This window comes from Mobula birostris, chromosome 9 (genome assembly GCF_030028105.1).
Source record: "Mobula birostris isolate sMobBir1 chromosome 9, sMobBir1.hap1, whole genome shotgun sequence".
Classification (NCBI taxonomy): domain Eukaryota; kingdom Metazoa; phylum Chordata; class Chondrichthyes; order Myliobatiformes; family Myliobatidae; genus Mobula; species Mobula birostris.
Genome location: NC_092378.1, coordinates 46,321,061 through 46,341,596, shown reverse-complemented (window position 1 = coordinate 46,341,596; position 20,536 = coordinate 46,321,061). Strand labels below are relative to the sequence as shown.

The window sequence follows — 20,536 nt, the reverse complement described above, 5'->3', positions numbered from 1 at the left end:
TCATTTGTTCCTTGCTGCCTATAGGTGGTATGCACCTTCTTCTAACTAGGGCCTCAATATCCCTCAAAAACCAAGGTTCCATAATCCTGTTAGCCTCACTTTTTATTCTAACAGAAACATGCCAACCCTGTACTGTCTATATTTCACCTTTGAAGGCCTCCCACTTACCAAACATCCCTTTGTCAGAACACAACCTATCATAATCCACACCTGCTGGATCATTTCTGATGCCATCAAAACTGGCCTTTCTCCAATTTATAATTTCAACCCAAACACCAGTCCTGTCCTTCTCAAAAATTTTCTTAAACCTAATGGAGTTATGATCTCTACACACTACACACTGCACTATCATTACACACACTTCTGTCACTTGCTCTGTCTCATTCCATAATGTAATTTATGTCGGTCGCAAGAGTTTGGTGGTGATGGATGAAGAAAGGACACTTGTGTATTTGGAAAGAGTGGCAAAAAGCAGAGGGTGATCTCGTATGTAAACAGTTTTTTTGAGGAAGTGTTCATTCCCTGCATTTACAAGAGGAGATTATTGACAGGGAATATAACTCAATAACGGGAGGAGAGCGGACATATTTAACTTACTGAGAATTAGTTTGATAACACATTCTGCATGAATGTTAACTGCCTGAAATCTGTATGATAAGGCTGAGAGTGCAGAATTCTATTAACAGATTGACTAGGTGGGTTTAGGAAATCAGAGAGAGGCTCTATAATAGAATAATTTCAGTTTTCTTGCTCTTGAGTAGTTCAGACTGTGTAGCTTTTCTGATAACTTAGTACTGTTGTATGCCAGATACCTGAGCCAAGAACAAATACTTTAAGGGATGTCAATTGACAAGTTTGGGTTGGGAGAATAGCCTCTTCCTTGCTTTAAGTAGAGTTCAGGGCCCTTGTAGTTAAAGTGAATAGGACCACAAATCATATTAGATCCCTCCAACTTCAACGTTCAGGGCTCTTTGCCAGTTGCATTGTTGTTCCACGGATGAAACTCCAGCAAAGTTGGAATGTTACCAGTTGACATTTCCAATCCTTATTATTTTGACATCAGATGTGGAGGGAGAGGGAGGGCAAAGTGACAAAAGAATTCTGCTTTTAAATTTTTTAGTTAGATTCCTGCCAAACTATTGTCAGCATTTTACAGCAGCAGCACTACATGGAAGTAACAACTAAATGCCTTCATTTGGCCATTGACCAATGGCCAGTGCTGGAATTCTCACTAATGAGTGACAAGGGATGGGATGTAATGGCCTCCTGAGGCTTGAGTACTGCAGTACCGGGGTGGGGTGGGACAGGGGAAATAAGCAAACTGCTGGAAGAACTCAGGATCGCTGGAGGCAAAAATGTGGTCTACTTTTCAGGAGGAAACACATTGGAACCGAGGATATAGAGGAAAGACTGGTGGTATATTGAGGTGTGACAGAGGCAGCTCAGTCATGGGTCAAACCAGGTGAGGGGAAGAGGAAGCCACATGTTGCAGAGGAGTGAGCTGGGGGGGCAGTAGTGTGGAGACAGAAGCTGGGAGGTGAAAGGTGGAAACTGATAAATGGGAAAAACTCAATAGATGGTACAAGATGGAGGAGGAGAGGGATAGAGACAGAGGCTGATGGGATATATGGACCCAGATATGGAAGGGTTGATGGGAAGAGAAAACCATGCGGGAGAGTTGGTAGCAAAGGGGAACTAAAGGAGCAGAAAGTCAGGCAGATAGGGTTGGAAGTGTTGGGGTGATGGAACCAGATAGGGAATGGTGACGAGTCTTTTTAACAATGGAAAAAGAGGTTGAAGGGTGAGAGAACTTGGCTGGATTGGTGGGAGAGAGAAGAGCATGTTCTATGCTGAGGGAAGGGTGCACGGTCCATACCTTAGATGAGAAATTAAACTGTGGCGACATATGCAAATCGAGGATGTCTGTGAAAAATGTTCCAGTGCTGTTTGAAGTAAATCAGCAGAGTTCGTTCCAGTATCACAGATGAAAGAATAGATTTTCTGGTTGCCATACCATTGCTGCTGAAGAAGGTTGCTGTGAAAATGTCAGGGGACAATGAATCTCATTGGAAAATCAGAGCAGGAGTAGGTCACCTGGCCTCTCAAGCCTGCCCTGCCATTCAGTGTGATCATGACTGATCTACCCCAGTCCTTAACTCTTTCTCTGTGTCAGTTTCCCATAGCCCTCAACTCTCAGATGTTTCAGAAGGGTATACATCTCCTCTTTAAATGCTTCCATTATTATTCAGTAGCTCCTCATTCACTGTAAAGGAAATGAAAGGTATGTTGCATCCGGAGGGTTTCTCCGGTTAGTGGACAATTTTCCTCCACACCTCTCTGACGTACTGGGGAATTGCGTACGAGGCAAGTTACAGCAGTGGTTTGCCATTGCCTTCTGCCGGGTGAGTTTCCAAAGAGATCACCAGCTCATAACCCAACACGGATAGAAACAAGTGACTTTGAAATCCCTTGAGGTTATGGGAAGCTCTATATGAATGCAGTCGTCTTGAATATTGAAGCAAGGTTTTATTGTGGGAATAGGATGGTGCTGCGCTGGTTTCCAGCCTGACTCTGACAACTGAATAGTGTGCGAGATAGACTGCCTATTCAGAATTGCAATGTTAATGGAACGGCAAAAAAAAACCCTGCAGATGCTGGAAATCTGAAATAAAAACAGAAAAGGCTTAGCAGGCCAGGCAGTATCTACAAAAAAAAACAGTTTTAGAAGAATGAGGGTGGGGGGGGGGGAATCCTCGTTACAACCTATTGAATATTAAAAGGCCTAGATAGAATGGACAGAGAGAAGATGCTTCCAATAGCGGGGGAGTCTAAGACCAGGGGCACAGCCTCAGATTACAAGGATGTCCCTTTGGAACAGAGGCAAGGAGGTTGGTGAATCCATGGAATTTGTTCCCCCATACAGCTGTGGAGGACAAGTTGTTGGTATATTTAAAGCAGAGGTTGTTAGGTTCCTGATTAGTAAGGGCATCAAAGGTTATGGGGAGAAAGCAGAAGAATGGGGTTGAGCAGTATAATAATCACCATGAGAGAACAGTGGAGCAGGCTTAATGAGCCAAATGGCCTAGTTCTGCTCCTGTGTCTTATGGTCTTAATGTTTCAGCTTAGTGACTCTCCGTTACACCGGAGAAGTGAGAAAACAAGGATGGTTTAATTTGCAAAAAGTAGGGCATGTGTATGATAGGATGGAAACCAATGTGATTCATTGCTTTTGCTGAAGTAAAAGTAACACAAAGATCCGTCTGGAGGAGTGGAGTGTATTTTGAAGGGACTGAATGAGGAATGTTAGAGAGAAGAAAGTCATGCTACAACTGTGACATGCAGATACCAGAAACCTAAAACAAAAGAGAGTATTGGAATAGCAGATCAACTGAGTAATATTAACCTGTCTCCGAGCTTGGGCTGGTTACAGGTGTGAGAGAGAACCATTTGCCTAAAGATCATGGATCAACTTTGTTCGCTGTATACACCAAATATTACTAGCCTGTCTTTGGCACAGACCAACACCGTGAGCGTGCCCTTGTACGATCTTCCTTCTGCAGTGCAACAACCTGACACACACACAGGAAGCGTGGACAGAGCTTGTCAGTGTTTTCTGTCCATGGTGGTTGCTATGGGTCAGTTCAATTCTAGCAAAAGAGGGCAAAAGGGCTGCTTAGGAATGTAAGCAACAGAAGCAGAAGGGCCCATTTAACAGATCTTTTCATAATGTGAAGACACAGGGGAAGAGATATAAATAACAGAGCAATCAAAATATAAAGAGCATATTTTATGTCTCAAAACCTCCCTTCATTTCTTAGCTCAATTGCATTCTCTATCTCCATTTTGATTCAGTGCAGCATTACTTGTAATTTTCAGTGCAAGTGAATGGTTGAACGGGGTGCCACAGGCAAAAAGCATTCAGGAGCTAATGACTGAATCTTTAAAATCAGTTTTGAAAAGCTTAAATTAATTGAGCAGTGTGCCCCTGAGTGCTGTCACTAAATGGTGTTGGAATTTCATTCTTGATTGTAAAACTACTGATGCTGGGTCTCAGCAGGGGTGGGCGAGCACACCAAGTAATATCTGACAGTGAGATGCTGAGCCAAGTGCTCCTCTCATACACCAGCCATAAGGCCAAGCTTGACCCCTACTTTGGGTAAGGTTAATATTACTCTGCTGAGTATTTCTAACATTCTCGTTTGTCAGGGCACAGCGGCTTACCTTTTGTTTCAAATTTCTCCCTGGCTGCACTCACCTTGTTGCTAATCTCCAACTCTCCGAGATACTGTGCTTGCTCCAATTCTGACCATCCACAGTATGAATCCACAGTATTAACATAGTATTAATTACTCTGTTACGCCTCTTCTTCCTTGGGATGAACCGATCCTGATTCTGTTATCTTTGATGGATGTAGAGACCCAAAGCCCCTGAATACTCCCCCCTAAAACATGTTTCAATATCTATCCTTCTCCCTCTAAGCTGATCTTTAAAAGCTACCTCACTCACCAGTGATTGCATGTCTGCCTTTACATCTTGCATGTTTTGGTGCAGCTTCTTGTTGGTGTTCTCTTGCAGCTTGGGTTATGTCACTATGCTAAAGCTGCTATATAAATAGGAGCTATTGTTCAGATGCAGCATGCACACTGAACACAGGAATTGGGGGACAGCAAATGATCGAGTAGAATCATAATGACTCTGCCTTCTCTTTTCCTTGTGGGCACTGGAGGACGTTCTGTGCAGAACGATGCCTGATTGATTTGTGCAAGTTTGATGCAGCCATGTGCACAGGTAGCCTTTGTCATTAAGGCCAAATTTGTAGTTTTCCTCCCTTTTCTGGAGACCACTAAATCAGATCCATGCAAGTACTATCAGGAAGCTTTCTGCTTTCCACCTATTAACTTGGAATTGGGAAAACTGGAACGTTGTGGAGGAGAGAAGGGTTAGTTTGATCTTGGAGTAAATTAAAATGTGGTAACAACATCGTGGGCCGAAGGGCCTGTACTGAGCTGTAGTGTTCTATGTTATATCATGGCTTCAACTGCATTTAATTCCCATCCTCTTCTTTGAAATGGTGCCATAAGGTAGTTAACGGGCATTTGAGAGAGAGAGCGCATGGGGAAAGTCGCATGCTGAAAGTGAGCCCTGACAATGTTGGGCTCAGCTCTATGTCAGCCTTGAATTCTGTTTACAAATCTTCAATATCTGTTTTCATCTTTTTAAAAAATAATCTTGAACTCTTGATTCCCGTGCTCCTGAAGTCTTCCTCATTGCTTCTAGCCTTGACTGTTCCAATACATCTCTGCTCTGTGATCATGAGGGGGAAGTCAGAACTTTTACAGTTGTCCTGGGTGGTGTCCGGACTCATTCGCAGATCACATCTGCTCACTGAACTACATTAGCTCCACTTAAGCAACACGTTAATCTTCTTTCACTCATTTCTCAGCCCTTTTGTATGTATTTTCTTGTGTGACCACCTGCTGAGATCTTTGCAGTCCTCCAATGCCTCCTTTCACCCACACTGCCAACACTGTTTGTGCTTTTAGTGCTCTTCTTTGCCCCCTCCCATTTAATAAACTACTTAAAACTTACCCTTCAGACCTCTTCAGTTCTCTGCCTTAGTATCTCTATGTTACCTCGTGTCTAATTCTCCTGTGAAAAGCTTTGGGGTTTGCTCTTTGCCACATTCAAACAGCTAGCAGTAAAAGTTGCTCCCTGAGCTATCATCTTATTGCTCTATTCCTCCACGACTGACTGAGGTGCCTTACAAATGAGTGATGTGAAAGAAAATGTGTTCTAAATTGGATTAATCTCCGTTATTACGGAGACACAAAGTTTGCCAGAATTCCACCTGCTGCTCTTAAAGAACCCCCACTGATCCATCAAAAATCTTCTTTGTTCATAACATGTCAGAGGGAACCTCGTCTAAGCTCCCTTTGACCAATTCTCCAGCATCCACCAGCCAGTCAAAGCACGTTTATATAGTGGAAATAAAATAGAATTAATGATGGACAGCTCTACAATGAATGCGGTTTGGATAATGCATTGGGTAAGCATTTGTATGGTTCTGATTAGACTCACTGGAGAATGCAGCCTCATTTCAAAATTTACTCCTGGCTGTGCGAGTTACTTCCTTAATCAGCAAAACATACATAGCGGTGCTCTTATGTTCCATTAAAAATAGTTGACAGTCGCACTTTGTTCCTGGGTATCAACCAGAGTCTGTGCGTAGTTTTGCTCAAACCCAGTGAGTGAGAGTGCTGACTGATAGCTGATATTTAAGGGTTCATGAGCTGTAAGGCTCTGTGGCTACACAGTCCCATCGTTGCCCTCATTTCTCTTAATGACCCTCTACTGATGTTCTAATAGCATTTTGATACTTTGTGGTATGTTATGTATCCTGTGGTCTTGGGTCTAAAATTCCACAGTGGTTAGTATAATGCAGTGGATTCTGGTTAATTGGGCCATTAGTTAATCGTGGCAGCCTCTTATTTGGAACAATTCTTCAGGAACAAAAACTAATCAGGAATATAGCTGGAATTTCCTTTGTGTATTTGGGACATTGCAGAACTTAATTGGGGCAGGAGACTGTAGCTTAAGTTCCTAGTTGTGTCATTCATGTGCACTTGTGTGGCTGTTTCGCACTACACTGTGCTGAGAGCAAAGAGTTAATAAATAATGTCAGTTGCATGTGTTTGTGTTCAAAAAGCAGTGATTTTTGTTGCTGATAGTTGGTGAGAAACAAGCAGTAAGGCTATTCGAACTGTTTCGAGCATTCAGGCTTGGAGGTGCCAGAAATGGCCGGGAGTGAAAATGGAACAATTTCACTACTTCAACAATTTAGGAACTATGAAGGATTTTATGGCACCAACAATCATTTTGAATGTTCAAATGAAAATGAAGATTTGGATGATGCAATCATTCAATGCATTGTATGAAGGCAGTCAATTATCTGCACTAGGTATCTGTGCTGATTTTGTTCATTTGCAATTGATCAAAAGAACACAGCAGTTTGTACTGGATGAATTCCTATTAGGAGCTACAGTTTTATAATACTGTAGTATATTGTTAGTGTTCTAATTTGTTCCATATTTCATTTATATACATAATTTGCTTCTCAGTTATTTGGTAACTTGTCTTTTAGATTATGAGAACACTCAGTCCTCTTTTATTGTCATTTAGAAATGCATACATGCATTCAGAAATGATACAATGTTTCTCCGGAGTGATATCACAGAAAACAGGACAAACCAAAGACTAAAACTGACAGAACCACATAATTATCACATATAGTTACAGCAGTGCAAAGCAATACCATAATCTGATGAAGAACAAACCATGGGCATGGTTAAAAAAAAAGTCTCAAAGTCCCCAAGTCAATTGACTCCCGAGTCCCCAATAGCAGGCGGCAAAAGGGAGAAACTCCCTACCATAAACCTCCAGGCACCGTCAACTTGCCAATGCCTTGGAAGCAGCCGACCATAGCCGACACTGAGTCCGTCCGTCCGAAAACTTCGAGCCTCCGACCAGCCCCTCCGATACAGCCTCCTGAGCGCCATCCTCTGCCGAGCACCTTCAACCTAGCCCCGGCCGCTGAAACAAGCAAAGCCGAGGATTCGGGGCCTTCTGCTCCGGAGATTCCGGTTACCACACAGTAGCAGCGGCAGTGAAGCGGGCATTTCAGAAGTTTTCCAGATGTTCCTCTGTACTCTCATGTCTGTCTCCATCAAATCAGAATTGTGCACAGTCCCCTACTTGACAGATTACAGATATTCATCACCGGAGAGGCTGCGCGCGCTTCTGTTGCGCCGCTGTTTTCTCCTCCTCCTTTTATATACATTCTTAACTCTTTCCATGAAACTTTGGATTATTGGAGCAGCCTAATTGCGTCAAATTGTGCCGGTCCCGATGTGTCCCAATTAACCAGAGCCTATTTTATTACTCTTTGGTAACAGCACAGTAAACCAACCATAGTAAATGTGAGCCCTGCCTGATTCCAAGGACCAAAAGGTTTTTCAACTGACATGAACCCTGCCCATGAAGTTGGCGACCCTGGTCCTTGGTTTGAGTATCTGGGCTTTGTACCAGATTTCCATTTGGCTTTAGTTATTTTGTTCACATTGCAAGGTGGAAATTATGGAGGGCATTTGGTGTCCAAAGCACACTATCAGCTTGCACAGATGAGTGGCTTTGATGTCATGTCACCATTGGGATCATTTCAGTTCTATTCAAAATTTTTTTTTCATTTACCTTCATTTCCCTTTCTATTCCTGGATCTAACCTTGAGTCCTGAAAAATTCTGTTGTGTTTCTCATCCAACTACTGCCCTTTGCTGGCAGCCTCCTCTGCCACCTCATGTTTGACCTCCTCTGCTACCTCACTACCACCGTTCTTGACCTCTCTGTTACCTCTTGTCTAGCTAATCAGTACTGGATGATCAGTGATGTGTGCCTGCTAAAAATGAGGAAGGTTGTACCCTGGCCACCGAGCCCATTCATCTGCTGTTTCACCGCCTGCGGTGGAAGCTTGACATCCAGTTAAACACAGTTAGCTTGCACCTCAGTATCTTCTCCGGTCCCTGTTTCACTGTTATCCCCATCATCAGCTCGGCTCATTCCCAGCTGATTATCCATGTGATTCCTTGGCTCATCCTCTCACCTGCATGATTGTTACTGCTAAACTTGGCTGTTTCAACCCTCCCTTGACCACTTCGACTGTGAGCTCACCCAGGCCTGCTGACCTGGCCTTCTCACCCAAGCCCCACACACTGCTCATCCTGTTCTTGTTGACCCGTGTCAGCTCAGAGTAGGCACTGCTGCAAGTTTAAATATTCTTATTCCTCTTTTCAGATCCTCACCTACCCTCACTTCAGCCTTCACACCTCATCATTTCTCCATTTCAGTCCCTGACCACTTTCAGTTTAATTTCCCCAAATACCAGTGCTTAACTTTTGGCATTCTTCACTGCCCTTCCTGGGTCTTGGCCCGAAATGTTGACTGGTTGTTCCTCTCCATTGATGCAGTCTTTCCATTGAGTTCCTCCAGCGTTTTGTGTGTGTGGCTCATTCTGGTGAAGTCTTGAGAGAGTTCCCTTTACAAGTGAATTCTGGACAAGCTCCAACTCCAGCAATGCCAGTTCAGCCCCTCAGTCATACAGAGACAGAAACTAAATTGTGACAAAGAAATAATGAAACACGTGCATTTATTGAAAACCTTTGCTGCCCTGAGCTTCTCCTGCAGTATTTTGCAGACAATTAAAAGCTTAAAGGATATGGCAATGAATTTTGTGTGCAGCAAGATAGTAATCACCTGGTATATTTTTTCTTGGTCATTGATGTTAGTTGAAGGGAGTCAGGCTGTAAGCAACCGATCACACCTGGTTTTAGAAGCGATACCTGCTGGTAATTGCTTGCTGTTTGGGTTGGAGATTGGCCAGGAATACCAGATGCTCCTATCAGATTACTGCTTCTAAAGACCTTAAACCTTTCTACCTATCACCTCCCAGCTTCTCAATTCATCACCTGTTCCCCCACCCACCTACTTTCCCCCACACCTGGCTTCAGTTTTTACCTTCCAGCTTGTACTCCTTTCCTATCCCACCACCCACCTTCATATTCTGGTTTCTTCCCCCTTCCTTTCCAGTTCTGATGAAGGGTCTCACCCTGAATCGCTGACTGCTTATTCCTCATAGATACTGCAAGATCTACGGAGGTCGTCCAGCACTTTTTGTGTGTGTGTTAATCATGCGTTGTAACCTTGAGCTGGAGAGATAGTGACTGCCACCAGGTCACCCTGCCCTGGAATTGCCAGTGGTTAACATAGGGACACAGAAAGCAGCAGGAGTAGGCCATATGATCTCTGGTGTTTCGTTTGCCATTTGGTAAGATCATTTTTTTCCCTTCAATGCCACTTTTATGCAGTAACCTCACCCATAAAGTTATTGACCTCAGCCTTGAGCTTGCTCTGTGGCCGAGCCTCCATGGCTACCTTAGGGAGATACAAGTAACTGACTATCAAAAAAAACAAGCTGCTGGGGAGCCTCAGTGGGTCAAGCAGCATCCACAGAGGCAGAGTGATGATTGACATTTTGAGAACATGGCTCAGGAGTGCTTGATCCAGGGTCCCTTTTCCGCCAACAGGTGCTGCCCGACCTGCTGATTTCCTCTAGCAATTTGCGTATTGCCTCAGATTCCAGCATTTGCAGTCTCTCGTGTCTATAGATTTATGATCCTCTGGGTTAAGGGATTTCTTCTCATCCCTGTCCTGATGGACGACATCTTGAGACTGTGACCCTGGTTCTCCTCAGCCAGGCATTGAATCGGCTGTCAAACCCCATAAGATTTTTTTATATGTGATCACTCCTGATTTTTCTAAACTGTGGACTATATTTTGCCGGTCATCTTAATCTTCCATATCCCTCACATGCCTCCTTTCATCTCTTGACCATCTTAAGAACCTGTCTGGTAAGTCTTTTAAGCACCCTATTTATTGCAAGCAAATCCTTACCTCGGTAGGGAGACCACACTTGGAGGCAGTATTCCAGTTGCATTAAAAGCAGGTTTTTCCCAGTGAGGTTGGGTGAGACAAGAATTAGAGGTCATAGATTAAGGGTAAAAAGTGAAATATTTGAGAGGAACCTGGGAGAGGACTTCTTTACTCAGAGGGTTGTGTGAGTGTGGAACAAGTTATTATTGGAAGTGGGGAATGAGGGGGGGGTTCGATTTCAACATTTAAGAGACATTTGGATAAGTACATGGAAGGCAGGAGTATGGAGGACTCTGGTGCAGGTCGATGGGACTGTGCAGTATAATGGTTTGGCATGGACTAGATGGGCTGAAGGGCCTGCTTCTGTGCTGTAGTGCTCTATGACTCCAGGACTAAAAGAACCTTTCATGCCTGAGTGGCCTCAACCTTTGAGTTGAGGAGTACATGTTAGCTGGGAGATGAGGAATAAACTCTCCTGCACGGATGAGACTTTGGTTCTTGCTCCACCTGCAAGGAGGCACCTGGTATAGCGTGTGCATCCTCAGGCTAATGCTGCGGTCTTGGCAGCCGGCAGCCGTGTAAAGCTTTTGGACTTATTTGCTCATCCACTGTGGCCTCTTGCACATTGACAGGTTGTGTTTGTCCAGTCCTGGCTGCCTGTTCTCTGCTTCTGAAGCTGTAGGATCTTCTCTCTGTAACCCAGGGTTTCCTGACTTTTTTAATGCCATGGACCCCTACCATTAACTGAGGAGTCCATGGACTCCAATTTGGGAATCCCTGCTCTGAATGTCTCCCTTCCATGTCTCCCTCTTCCCTTAAGAAACTACTTCCAGCATCCTCCTTCCACCAAGTCTTTAGTTATAGGTGTCATGTATCCTGGAACAAGTTCTTTGACCCTCTATATCTATTCCAACTTCAGTTACCTATCTATCCGAAACACATTTACTAACACTTGCTCTCTAGCCTGCTTTGCCTTGGTGATTCAAATGCTTGTGCTGATGATTTTTAAATGTCATGAGAGTATTTATCTCCTCCACAGGCCATACATTCAGGATGCACATTCCAGACTGCAATAACCTCATGGTGAAGAAAATCTCCCACTGATCAGTGCTAACTCTCTTATACTCCTCATCTTAAGCCTATGCCCTCTGACATTAGACACGTTGACCACAGAGAAAGCTTCATACGGTCTACTCCATCAAAGACTCTCATTATTTTGTATACCTCTGAAATCTTTCTCCCCTGCTCTGAGGAAAACAATTCAGTGTCTGCTCCAAATCAAAACATTGCATCCCAGGCAATGTCTGAGTGAGTCTCTCCTGTACTTTCTCCAGCGCAATCATGCGCTTCCTATAAAAGGGCCACCAGAACTGCAGTGAGTGTTCAGTGCTGGCCTAACCACTCTTATATAAAGTCAGCTCGTTTATCTGCCTCTGGCCAGAGGAGGTTCACGAGAATGATCCCGAGACTGAAAGGGTTAAAAGTATGAGGAGCATCTGATGGCTCTGGGTCTGTGTTCACTGGAGTTTAGAAGAACGGGGGAGGGTGAGCTCATTGAAGCCTTTTGAATATTGAAAGGCCAACAGATTGGACATGGAGAGGATGTTTCTTATTGTGGGGGGTCTAGGACCAGAGGGCACAGCCTCAGAATAGAAAGATATTCCTTTAGAACAGAGATGAGGAAGAATTTGTTTAGCCAGAGTGCGGTGGATCTGTGGAATACATTGCCACAGACAGCTGTAGAGGCCAAGTCATTGGGTATATATAAAATGGAGGTCGACAGATTCTAGGTTAGTCAGGGCATCAAAGGTTACAGGGAGGAAGCAGAAGAATGGGGTTGAGAGGGATAATAAAACAGCTCTGATGGAATGTCAGAGCAGACTCGATGTGTCGAATGGCTTATTTCTGCTCCGATTGATTGTCTAATGGCTTTTTGGTCTTATTTTGGTATAGGAAAAGCACTATTTAAATGTAATTACATTGCATTCACACTGGCCTTGGATTGAAGCAGTGGAATTAACAAATGGGCTATAAAAGTGAACATGTTGATTCAGCCGATTTAAACTGATAATCATCAGCAAGAAGGCGACTGTTACATAATCTGGCCTTGTGGGCTTGTGCTCTTCATTAGCTGGGTCAGTAAAGGAAGCTGAATCAATTCTGGTTTAGTTGGCTTCTTACCACTTATTGATATTGTAACCTTGAAGCTCCGGTTAAGGGATGTGTAAATCTACACTGCTACTCTGCACTGATCCCCATTGGGCTTCAGCAAAGAGGACTGACCAGGCTGTGATGTCTCTTACATTGTGATAGCCTGATACTATCCACTTTTGGTACCAGCAAAGTTATCAGAAGGAGTTGGTGCTAATATCTAACTGAAAGCCATTTTGATGTAACCCTGGTTCTTAATACTGCCTCACTCACTGCATCTGTGCTGCAATACTTTCTGCACGGTTTGCAAAATCATATTTTAGTGCAGGAATCGATTGAAGGAAATTACCCACTGCTGTGGGCAAAATTCCACTGATGAGGCTTTCCCTTGGGCATTATCTATTTCAAATATAGATGTACGGCTCAGATTTAATGAATTTATCTTCAGATGAGAAACTATCTAGTGCTTTCCTGGCAGTTATGACACATTAACTCTTCTTGGTCTTCCAGCTGGGTTCAGGTGTCAAATTTTACCAATGTTTCGATGACAAACTCTGCCATCTTCATCAGGGATGATGTCTAGTTTGGTGGTATAATAAGACCATAAGACATAGGAACAGAATTAGGCCATTTGGTCCATCAAGACTGTCCCACCATTCAATCATGCATGATCCTTTTTCACCTCCTCAGCCCCACTCCCCAGCCTTTTCCCTGTAACCTTTGATGCCATGGCCATTCAAGAACCCATCAAGCTTTGGCTTAAACACAACCAATAACCTGGCCTCCGCAGCTGCCTGTGGTAACAGATTCCACGAACTTACCATCCTCTGGCTAAAGAGTTTTCTCCGCATCTCTGTTTTAAATGGATGCCCCTCTATCCTGAGGCTGTGCCCTCTTGTCCTAGACTCCCCCACCATGGGAAACATCGTTTCCACATCTACTCTGTCTAGGCCTTTCAACATTCGAAAAGTTCTAATGAGATATTCCCCCCGCCCCATCCTTCTAAATTCCAGCAAGTACAGACCCAGAGCCATCAAACGTTCCTCATATGATAACCCTTTCATTCCTGGAACCATCCTTGTGAACCTCCTCTGAACCCTCACCAATGCCAGCACATCTTTTCTTAAATGAGGTGTAAACATATATATATATTTATTCAACTCCCATCATCCATCCATCTTGATGGGTTAGTCCTGAACCAATCAAGTTTCTGTTGTCCCACCTCATTTAAAATCGTACTCTGGTTCTTAGAGAGAGAGAGAGACCTTTGTCTTTATTGACATTCTCATTCTCTAGTCTTATTTCAATGGCTTCCTTCACCAGATGGTCCCAAATGCCATTGCCGTAGCACAGTAGTTCTGTGCTGTCAAGGTCAATACCATGGTCATTGCGTACGCAATGTTCTGCTACCACTGATTTCTCCAGGTAACCCAAACAGGTACACCTCCTATGCTCCTTAATGCAGGTTTCCACCGTGCGCCCAGTCTGGCCGATATACGCTGCTCCATATTCAAAGGGAATCCTGTAAATGCCAGCTGTCCTGAGCCCCAGGTCATCTTTGACCTGCACAAACTGGGATTTGATCTCCCTTACAGGTTTGTGGATGGTAGTTATCCAGTATTTCTTCAGGATCCAGACGGGGCGCACAGTGGAAACCCAAATCCATTTGTGTTACCCAGATGCTCCGGAGACTCTTTTTCGAGAAATTGTGTTGCCATTTCTTTCACTTCCACCCCTGCTTTGAAAATACTGATTCTCATTGAAATAGTGTATTTAATATTTCATTAATATTTTGAGTAATTTTGTAACTATATTGTTTGATTAAGCATTCTGTTTACATAATTGATCACAGCTTATATGTAAGAAATACCTGAAGGGTGTACATCACTACGCCACCACGTCATATGTGAATGCCTCACTAAAGAAAAACTGAGAAGGCAAGTTATCCCAGTCTCCTGTGGTTTTTCTTTCAATTATTTCTGGAGTTACAAAACAAAAGAATGGACATCTATCGAGTCGTTTCCGAGAGGTACAGGTCATGTGTGACCCTCACTCCATGTGTCAGTTCTACTTCAACGGTGACAGAACTCATCTCTGCCTGACTGAGTCGAAGTCCCACTTCAAAATCATTACTGAGAAAGAAGGTACTGAACATAAGTCCCATCAACCCTCACACCTAGATATTTGGAATCTATTTTGAACAAGGAAATGTGCTTCTTCTTTGTATCCTGGGCAGTGCCTGATCCATGTTAATGTGTGCCCATGCTTAGGAGTACTTGTCAGCTTATTGGTTTACAAGGTAGAGGTTCTTAAGGTCCATCACTGATTTGCTCTTCCTAAGTACAGAGTCTGTTGAGACCCATCACTGACAGATACTGCAGAGGTGGCACGGTAGCGTTGGGGGTTAGAGTAATGCTATTACAGTCCCAGCTCAAAGATTGATGTTCAATTCCCACTGCTGTCTCTCTCTCTGTGACCATGTGCGTTCCCTCCTGGAGGTCTGTTTTCCTCCTCCTAATGTGTGGTTAGGGCTAGTGAAGTGTGGGCATACTGTGTTGGCTCTGGGAGTGTGGTGACACACTTGCGGGCTGGCTAGTACAGTCCTCACTGATTTGATTAGATGCAGACAATGCATTTCACTCTGTTTCGATGTACATGTGGCAAACCTAATCTTTAAGTAGATTTTCGCAATCTCACTGACATCTAATCCATTATCCTCTGTTCACTTTTAAACCTTGGCAGATTTTTCCACTGTGCAGAGGTACCAAAACCTGCCCTGATCTTGCTCTTGCTGGCATACATTAGAGTGTTGTTGATAGAGATTAGAAACCAGAACCCTGGCTGACAGTCTCCCATTCTTAGCACATAGTCAGCAGAGACTCCAAATACAACAGCAGTGAAACCAGCCCAGTGAATACTGAATGTGGCATCCCTGTGAAATATGAAGATCTATTTGGGTTATTTCCTCAGTTGGAGTCCTGGCTTTGGGTTTAGCGTCCACCCAAAGAGATTCTTGACATCCACTGCTGAGTGTTTTGTCAGGCATTGAGCATCTTGGTTTATTAACAATTATTTATCTTTTTCAATTTCAGAAACCTCTCTACTGACAGAATCAAAGGACTCCATAAAGTCTCTGCACCGTACCTAAAGAGAGCAGTTCTTGTAACTCTGTATGTAAGTACATGAGAAAGCATTGACAATATTAGAGCTGATAGCAAATTAAAGACTTTGACTTGCTTTGACCCCCTTCTTATTTTAGTTCAAACTTCACCAAAGTCAAATTAAATTTGTCATCAAAGTACATGTATGTATGTCACCATATACTACCTTGAGATTCATTTCTTGCAGGCACTTATCAGAAAGTAAGAAAATACAATAGAATTTATTAAAGCTATACATAAACAAAGACTGACAAATAATTAATGTGCAAATGAAGGCAAATTGTGCAAAAAAAGTAAATAAATAATACTGAGAACACGAGTTGTGCAATCCTCGAAAGTGAGTGTGTTGGTTATGGAAGCAGTTCAGAGTAGAGGTGAGTGACAGCTCAGGATCCTGATGGGTAATAACGGTTCCTGAACCTGGTGGTGTGGGACCTAATGCTGTTATACTTCCTGCCCATTGGTAGTAGCAAGAAGACAGCGTGGTCTGGGTGGTGGGGGTCCTTGAAGATGGCTGCTGCTTTCTGGTGGCAGCATTCTTTATAGGTCTGCTCAGTGATGGGGAGGGCTTTGCCTGTGACGAACTGGGCTGTATCCACCATTTTTGTAGTCCTTTCAGTTGCTGGGGATTGGTATTTCCATACCAGGCTGTGATGCAGCCAGTCGGGATGCTCTCTATTATGCATCTATAAAACATTCATCAATTGAAGTCAGAAGGGAAAAGGGATGAGCACATTTCTTGAGAGCAGTTTGGTTCTGATTTTCAGAGAGTAACACTTTCATGTTGTAACAGATAAATCAGCTCTGTGCCTGTGCTACACTCTCTTAACCTGACAAGTCTAATTTTCAACTTCGGCTCAGCTAGGACTTTGCTCCTGTCCTACCCTGCTGGTGAATCTGAACTGAACATTTTACCTGACAAAGGAACGGGGGAGCGTGAGTTCAGTTTTTGAACCCATTTCTGCTTGATAGCTCCTCTATAATCCCAATCTTCCTTCCTCATTGTTGCTTCATGTGGTTGATAGCTATCTCATCAAAGTGATGCACTCAGAGTGGCTTTCTTCTACTCTTTGTTGGAAATAACTTATTTTAATCCTCTTGTTCCTAGTGAAAATTTTCTGTGCTATTGTAAAACCACTTTGTATTTCTACCAGTGCTGTCCATGTTATCACCAAGAAGTAAATAACCACTCGTGCTTTCTCAGATGTTTGTGCCACTTCCGTCTTGCTGATTTCTCTCAGCTCACTGTCAGTGAGTAGGTAAAACTTGCTCCATGGATTTGTTGGTGCAATTCCTGTGTTATTGTTGACCGCTAAATGCACTTGAAGATGACAAAGCCAGTGCTCTCTTAATGTTTTAAATATCTCCACACTTCACTGCACCCCATGCCATGAATCCAGTAATTGTTCATGGGATGATTCTTGTCATATGATTCAATTCCTCACCTTCTGTTTACCCTTCCTGTCCCTGCTTGTACACTGCTGACAGGTTGTTTTATCATGGGCACGTCAGACTTGATCTCACCCATGTCCTCTGTTTCTGGTTACTTAAGCAGAGAGTAAACACGTTTACCTTTCACTTAGCCTATGGTAGGGAACCTCTGGAATTATCTTTCCAGGAAGGCTGTGGAACTTTTGTCACCTAGTATACTTTAGTTAGAGATTAATGTATTTTTCAAACATGAGACATCGAATAGTACAGTAGAGGAACAGGGCTTTTGACCCACGATACCTGTGCCAACCATGATACCAATTTAAACTAACACTTTCAGTACGCTGGATGAACTCAGCAGCATCAGTTAGAAACGATGAGTCGACGTTTCGGGCCGGAACCCTTCGTCAGGACTGAAGAATGAAAGATGGGGAAGGAGTTGAAGAATGCTTGTAGCTTCAGTTGATAGACCAGTAATCTGAAAAACAAAGGGGTGGGGGAGGGGAAGCATTGACGTCATAGCCCTGAAAACAATGGGTAGTAGAAGAAGGAGGCGGAACCATGAGGGAGCTGGGGGAGGGGTAGAGTGAAATAGGGATAGAGGAAGGGAGGGGGAGGGAATTACCGGAAGTTGGAGAATTCTATGTTCATACCAAGGGGCTGGAGACTACCTGGATGGTATATGAGGTGTTGCTTCTCCAACCTGAGTTTAGCCTCATCATGGCAGTAGAGGAGGCCATGTATGGACATATCTGAATGGGAGTGGGAAGCAGAGTTGAAGTGGGTGGCTACCGGGAGATCCTGTTTGTTGTGGCGGATGGAGTGGAGGTGCTCGACGAAGTGGTCCCCCAGTCTGCGTCGGGTTTCACCGATGTAGAGGAGGCCGCACCGGGAGCACCGGATGCAATAGATGACCCCAACACAAGTAAAGTGTTGTCTCACCTGGAAGGACTGTTTGGGGCCCTGAGTGGTTGCAAGAGATGAAGTGTAGGGACAATTTAACCTACATGCCTGCCAGCGTCTGGTTATATTGCTATTATGTCTGTAATAGCAACATAATCACTGTTTAGTATGGAGGGCATTATGGTGCAGGAGGTTAATGATTTTCTTGAGAAGCAGGGCAGGTACAAGGAGCTAAATTGGCCTATTTGTGGCTCTGTTTCCTGTGTTTCTTTCTGTGTATTGAGTGACTCACTACATACTGTTGGACTTTCATTGGATAGTAGGGATGTGCACCTTCACCAATTCTAGAATATTCCATGAATATGATGCTGAAATCAGTGCAGTTACTGTGAAGCAGAAGTGGCATCTTGTCCTGGGACACTACATGGGCGCAGGATAGGACAGTTGACTTAGTCCCACTTCTCCGACTGTGCTAGAACCCGCGACCTCCCACAATCGCAGTTGCTTAGTCTCTCATACTCAAGCAAAATATTCTCATAGATCTTGGAGCAGAACTGCACTGACAGGCCATTGAGCTCATGATGTTATGCCGATCTTGATGCCACTCTGTGCTGAATGTTTTTCACTCATATCCCTCCATTCCGTTCATATTTATGTGCCCATCTCAAGAGCTCCTTAAATTGCCTCGAACTGTCTGCTTCCACTACTACCGTGGTAACTAATTCAGGTACTAACCACCCCTTAAAAAAATCTTGCCCCTCATGCCACCTTTAAACTTCCCCTCCTCAAAAGCACATCCTCTGGTATTTGTCATTTCTACTCTGTGGAACAAATTCTGATGATCTACACTATCTACGCCTCTTATAATTTCAGAAACATCTATCAGGCCTCCCCTCAGTTTCTAACATTCTATGGAGAACAACCAAAGTTTGTCCAGTTTTTCCTTATTGCTCACACCTTTGGTCTAGGCCGCATCCTGGTAAACTTCTGCACCATTTCCAAGGTCTCCACATCCTTTTGGTAATGGAGAGATCAGAACTGCTCTTAACACAGTCTGAGTAAAGTTTTATTAGCTGCATTATGACTTACTTACTCTTATTCCAACCAATGAAGACAAGCATTCTATATGCCAGCTTCTCCCATCGAGGGAACCTTTTAAGCTGATGTTCATTTCAACTAGTGTTTGTGGTTAAAGTCTTGGAGGCTCCATTCACTTATTTTAGAAGCAGTTATACAGAAAGAGGGCACTTGACCCATCAAGTGTAAGGTCACTCCTATAGAGCAGTCCAATCAGTCAAACTTCCTTGGTCCTTCACATTGGATCTTGAATTTGCAGGTTATACTCTCAAATTTCTATTCAACTCACATTTGAAATTCTGCCACTCTGAAAGCAATGAATTCCAATTAATGCTGCTTTTTGAGTAAAATGACTTTCTGTCACAGTCTCTTGTACCTTTAGGCAATTATTTCAAATCTGTCTCCCTCATCCTTGAACCATTTGCGAATATGACCACTTGTTTCTCTCTGCCTATTTAAACCAGCCCCACGGTCCTATACACCTACAACAGATCTTTCAACTTAATGACTAGACCGATTCTTGTAATTTTTTCTGCACCCTTTCTTAAAGCACAAAAGACAGAAGTGGGAGAACTTACAAAGGCATCCTTGATTGGGTTGGGGTTAGGTTTAGGAAGATAGATAGATAGATAGATATACTTTATTGATCCCAAGGGAAATTGGGGAAACTGGTGTGTTTCCGAAGCAACTAGTGGGAGTGAATCTCAGGTAATTTCATTTGAGTCCGTTATTATAAATTAGTTCTTTTAGTGCTATTATCAACAGAGTTCCATGGTGTGGCTGATTTTCGTTGATGATGAAGGTGGAGAGTCAGTAACTTTAAATTCCTGGGTGTTAACATTTTGGATGACCTGTCCTGGTCTCAGTATATTGATGCAAACACAAAGAAGGCATGCTAGCACCTCTACTTCCTTAGAAGCTTAAGGATATTTGGCATGTCACCAAATAGTCTCACAAACTTCCACAGATGGTTGTAGAACAGGACAGGTGCAGCCTGGTCCATCACAGGCACAATCGTGCCCACCAGTGACCACATCTACGTGAGGCGCTACCTCAGGAAAGCATCATCTAACATGAAGGATCCCCACCATCTGGGCCATTCCACCTCCTCATTGATACTATCAGGCAAGAAATGCTGAAGCCTGAAGTCCTATAGCACTGGGTTCAGGAACAGCTACTTTCCTATAAACATCAGGTACTTGAAACAATCTGCACTGAAGCCTATCTCAGCAGTGAAATACTATGGACCACCTCTTTGCAGTACTGTGGTTTGTGTGGGTTTTTTTGCGCAAATGTCCTGTTTGTGCACAGCCTTTTGTTTTCTCTCTCTTC

General features: G+C 43.5%; 1 protein-coding gene across 2 annotated transcripts in view; it reads left to right on the top strand.

The window, feature by feature from the left end:
- The window catches only part of tmtc1 (transmembrane O-mannosyltransferase targeting cadherins 1), a 187,719-nt gene that overhangs the window by 69,119 nt on the left and 98,064 nt on the right, over nucleotides 1-20,536 (top strand). For both annotated transcript variants that reach the window (XM_072267978.1, XM_072267979.1), the window contains exon 5: nucleotides 15,725-15,806. In XM_072267978.1, coding sequence (XP_072124079.1) covers nucleotides 15,725-15,806 — 82 coding nt within the window. The remainder of the gene's footprint in view (nucleotides 1-15,724; nucleotides 15,807-20,536) is intronic.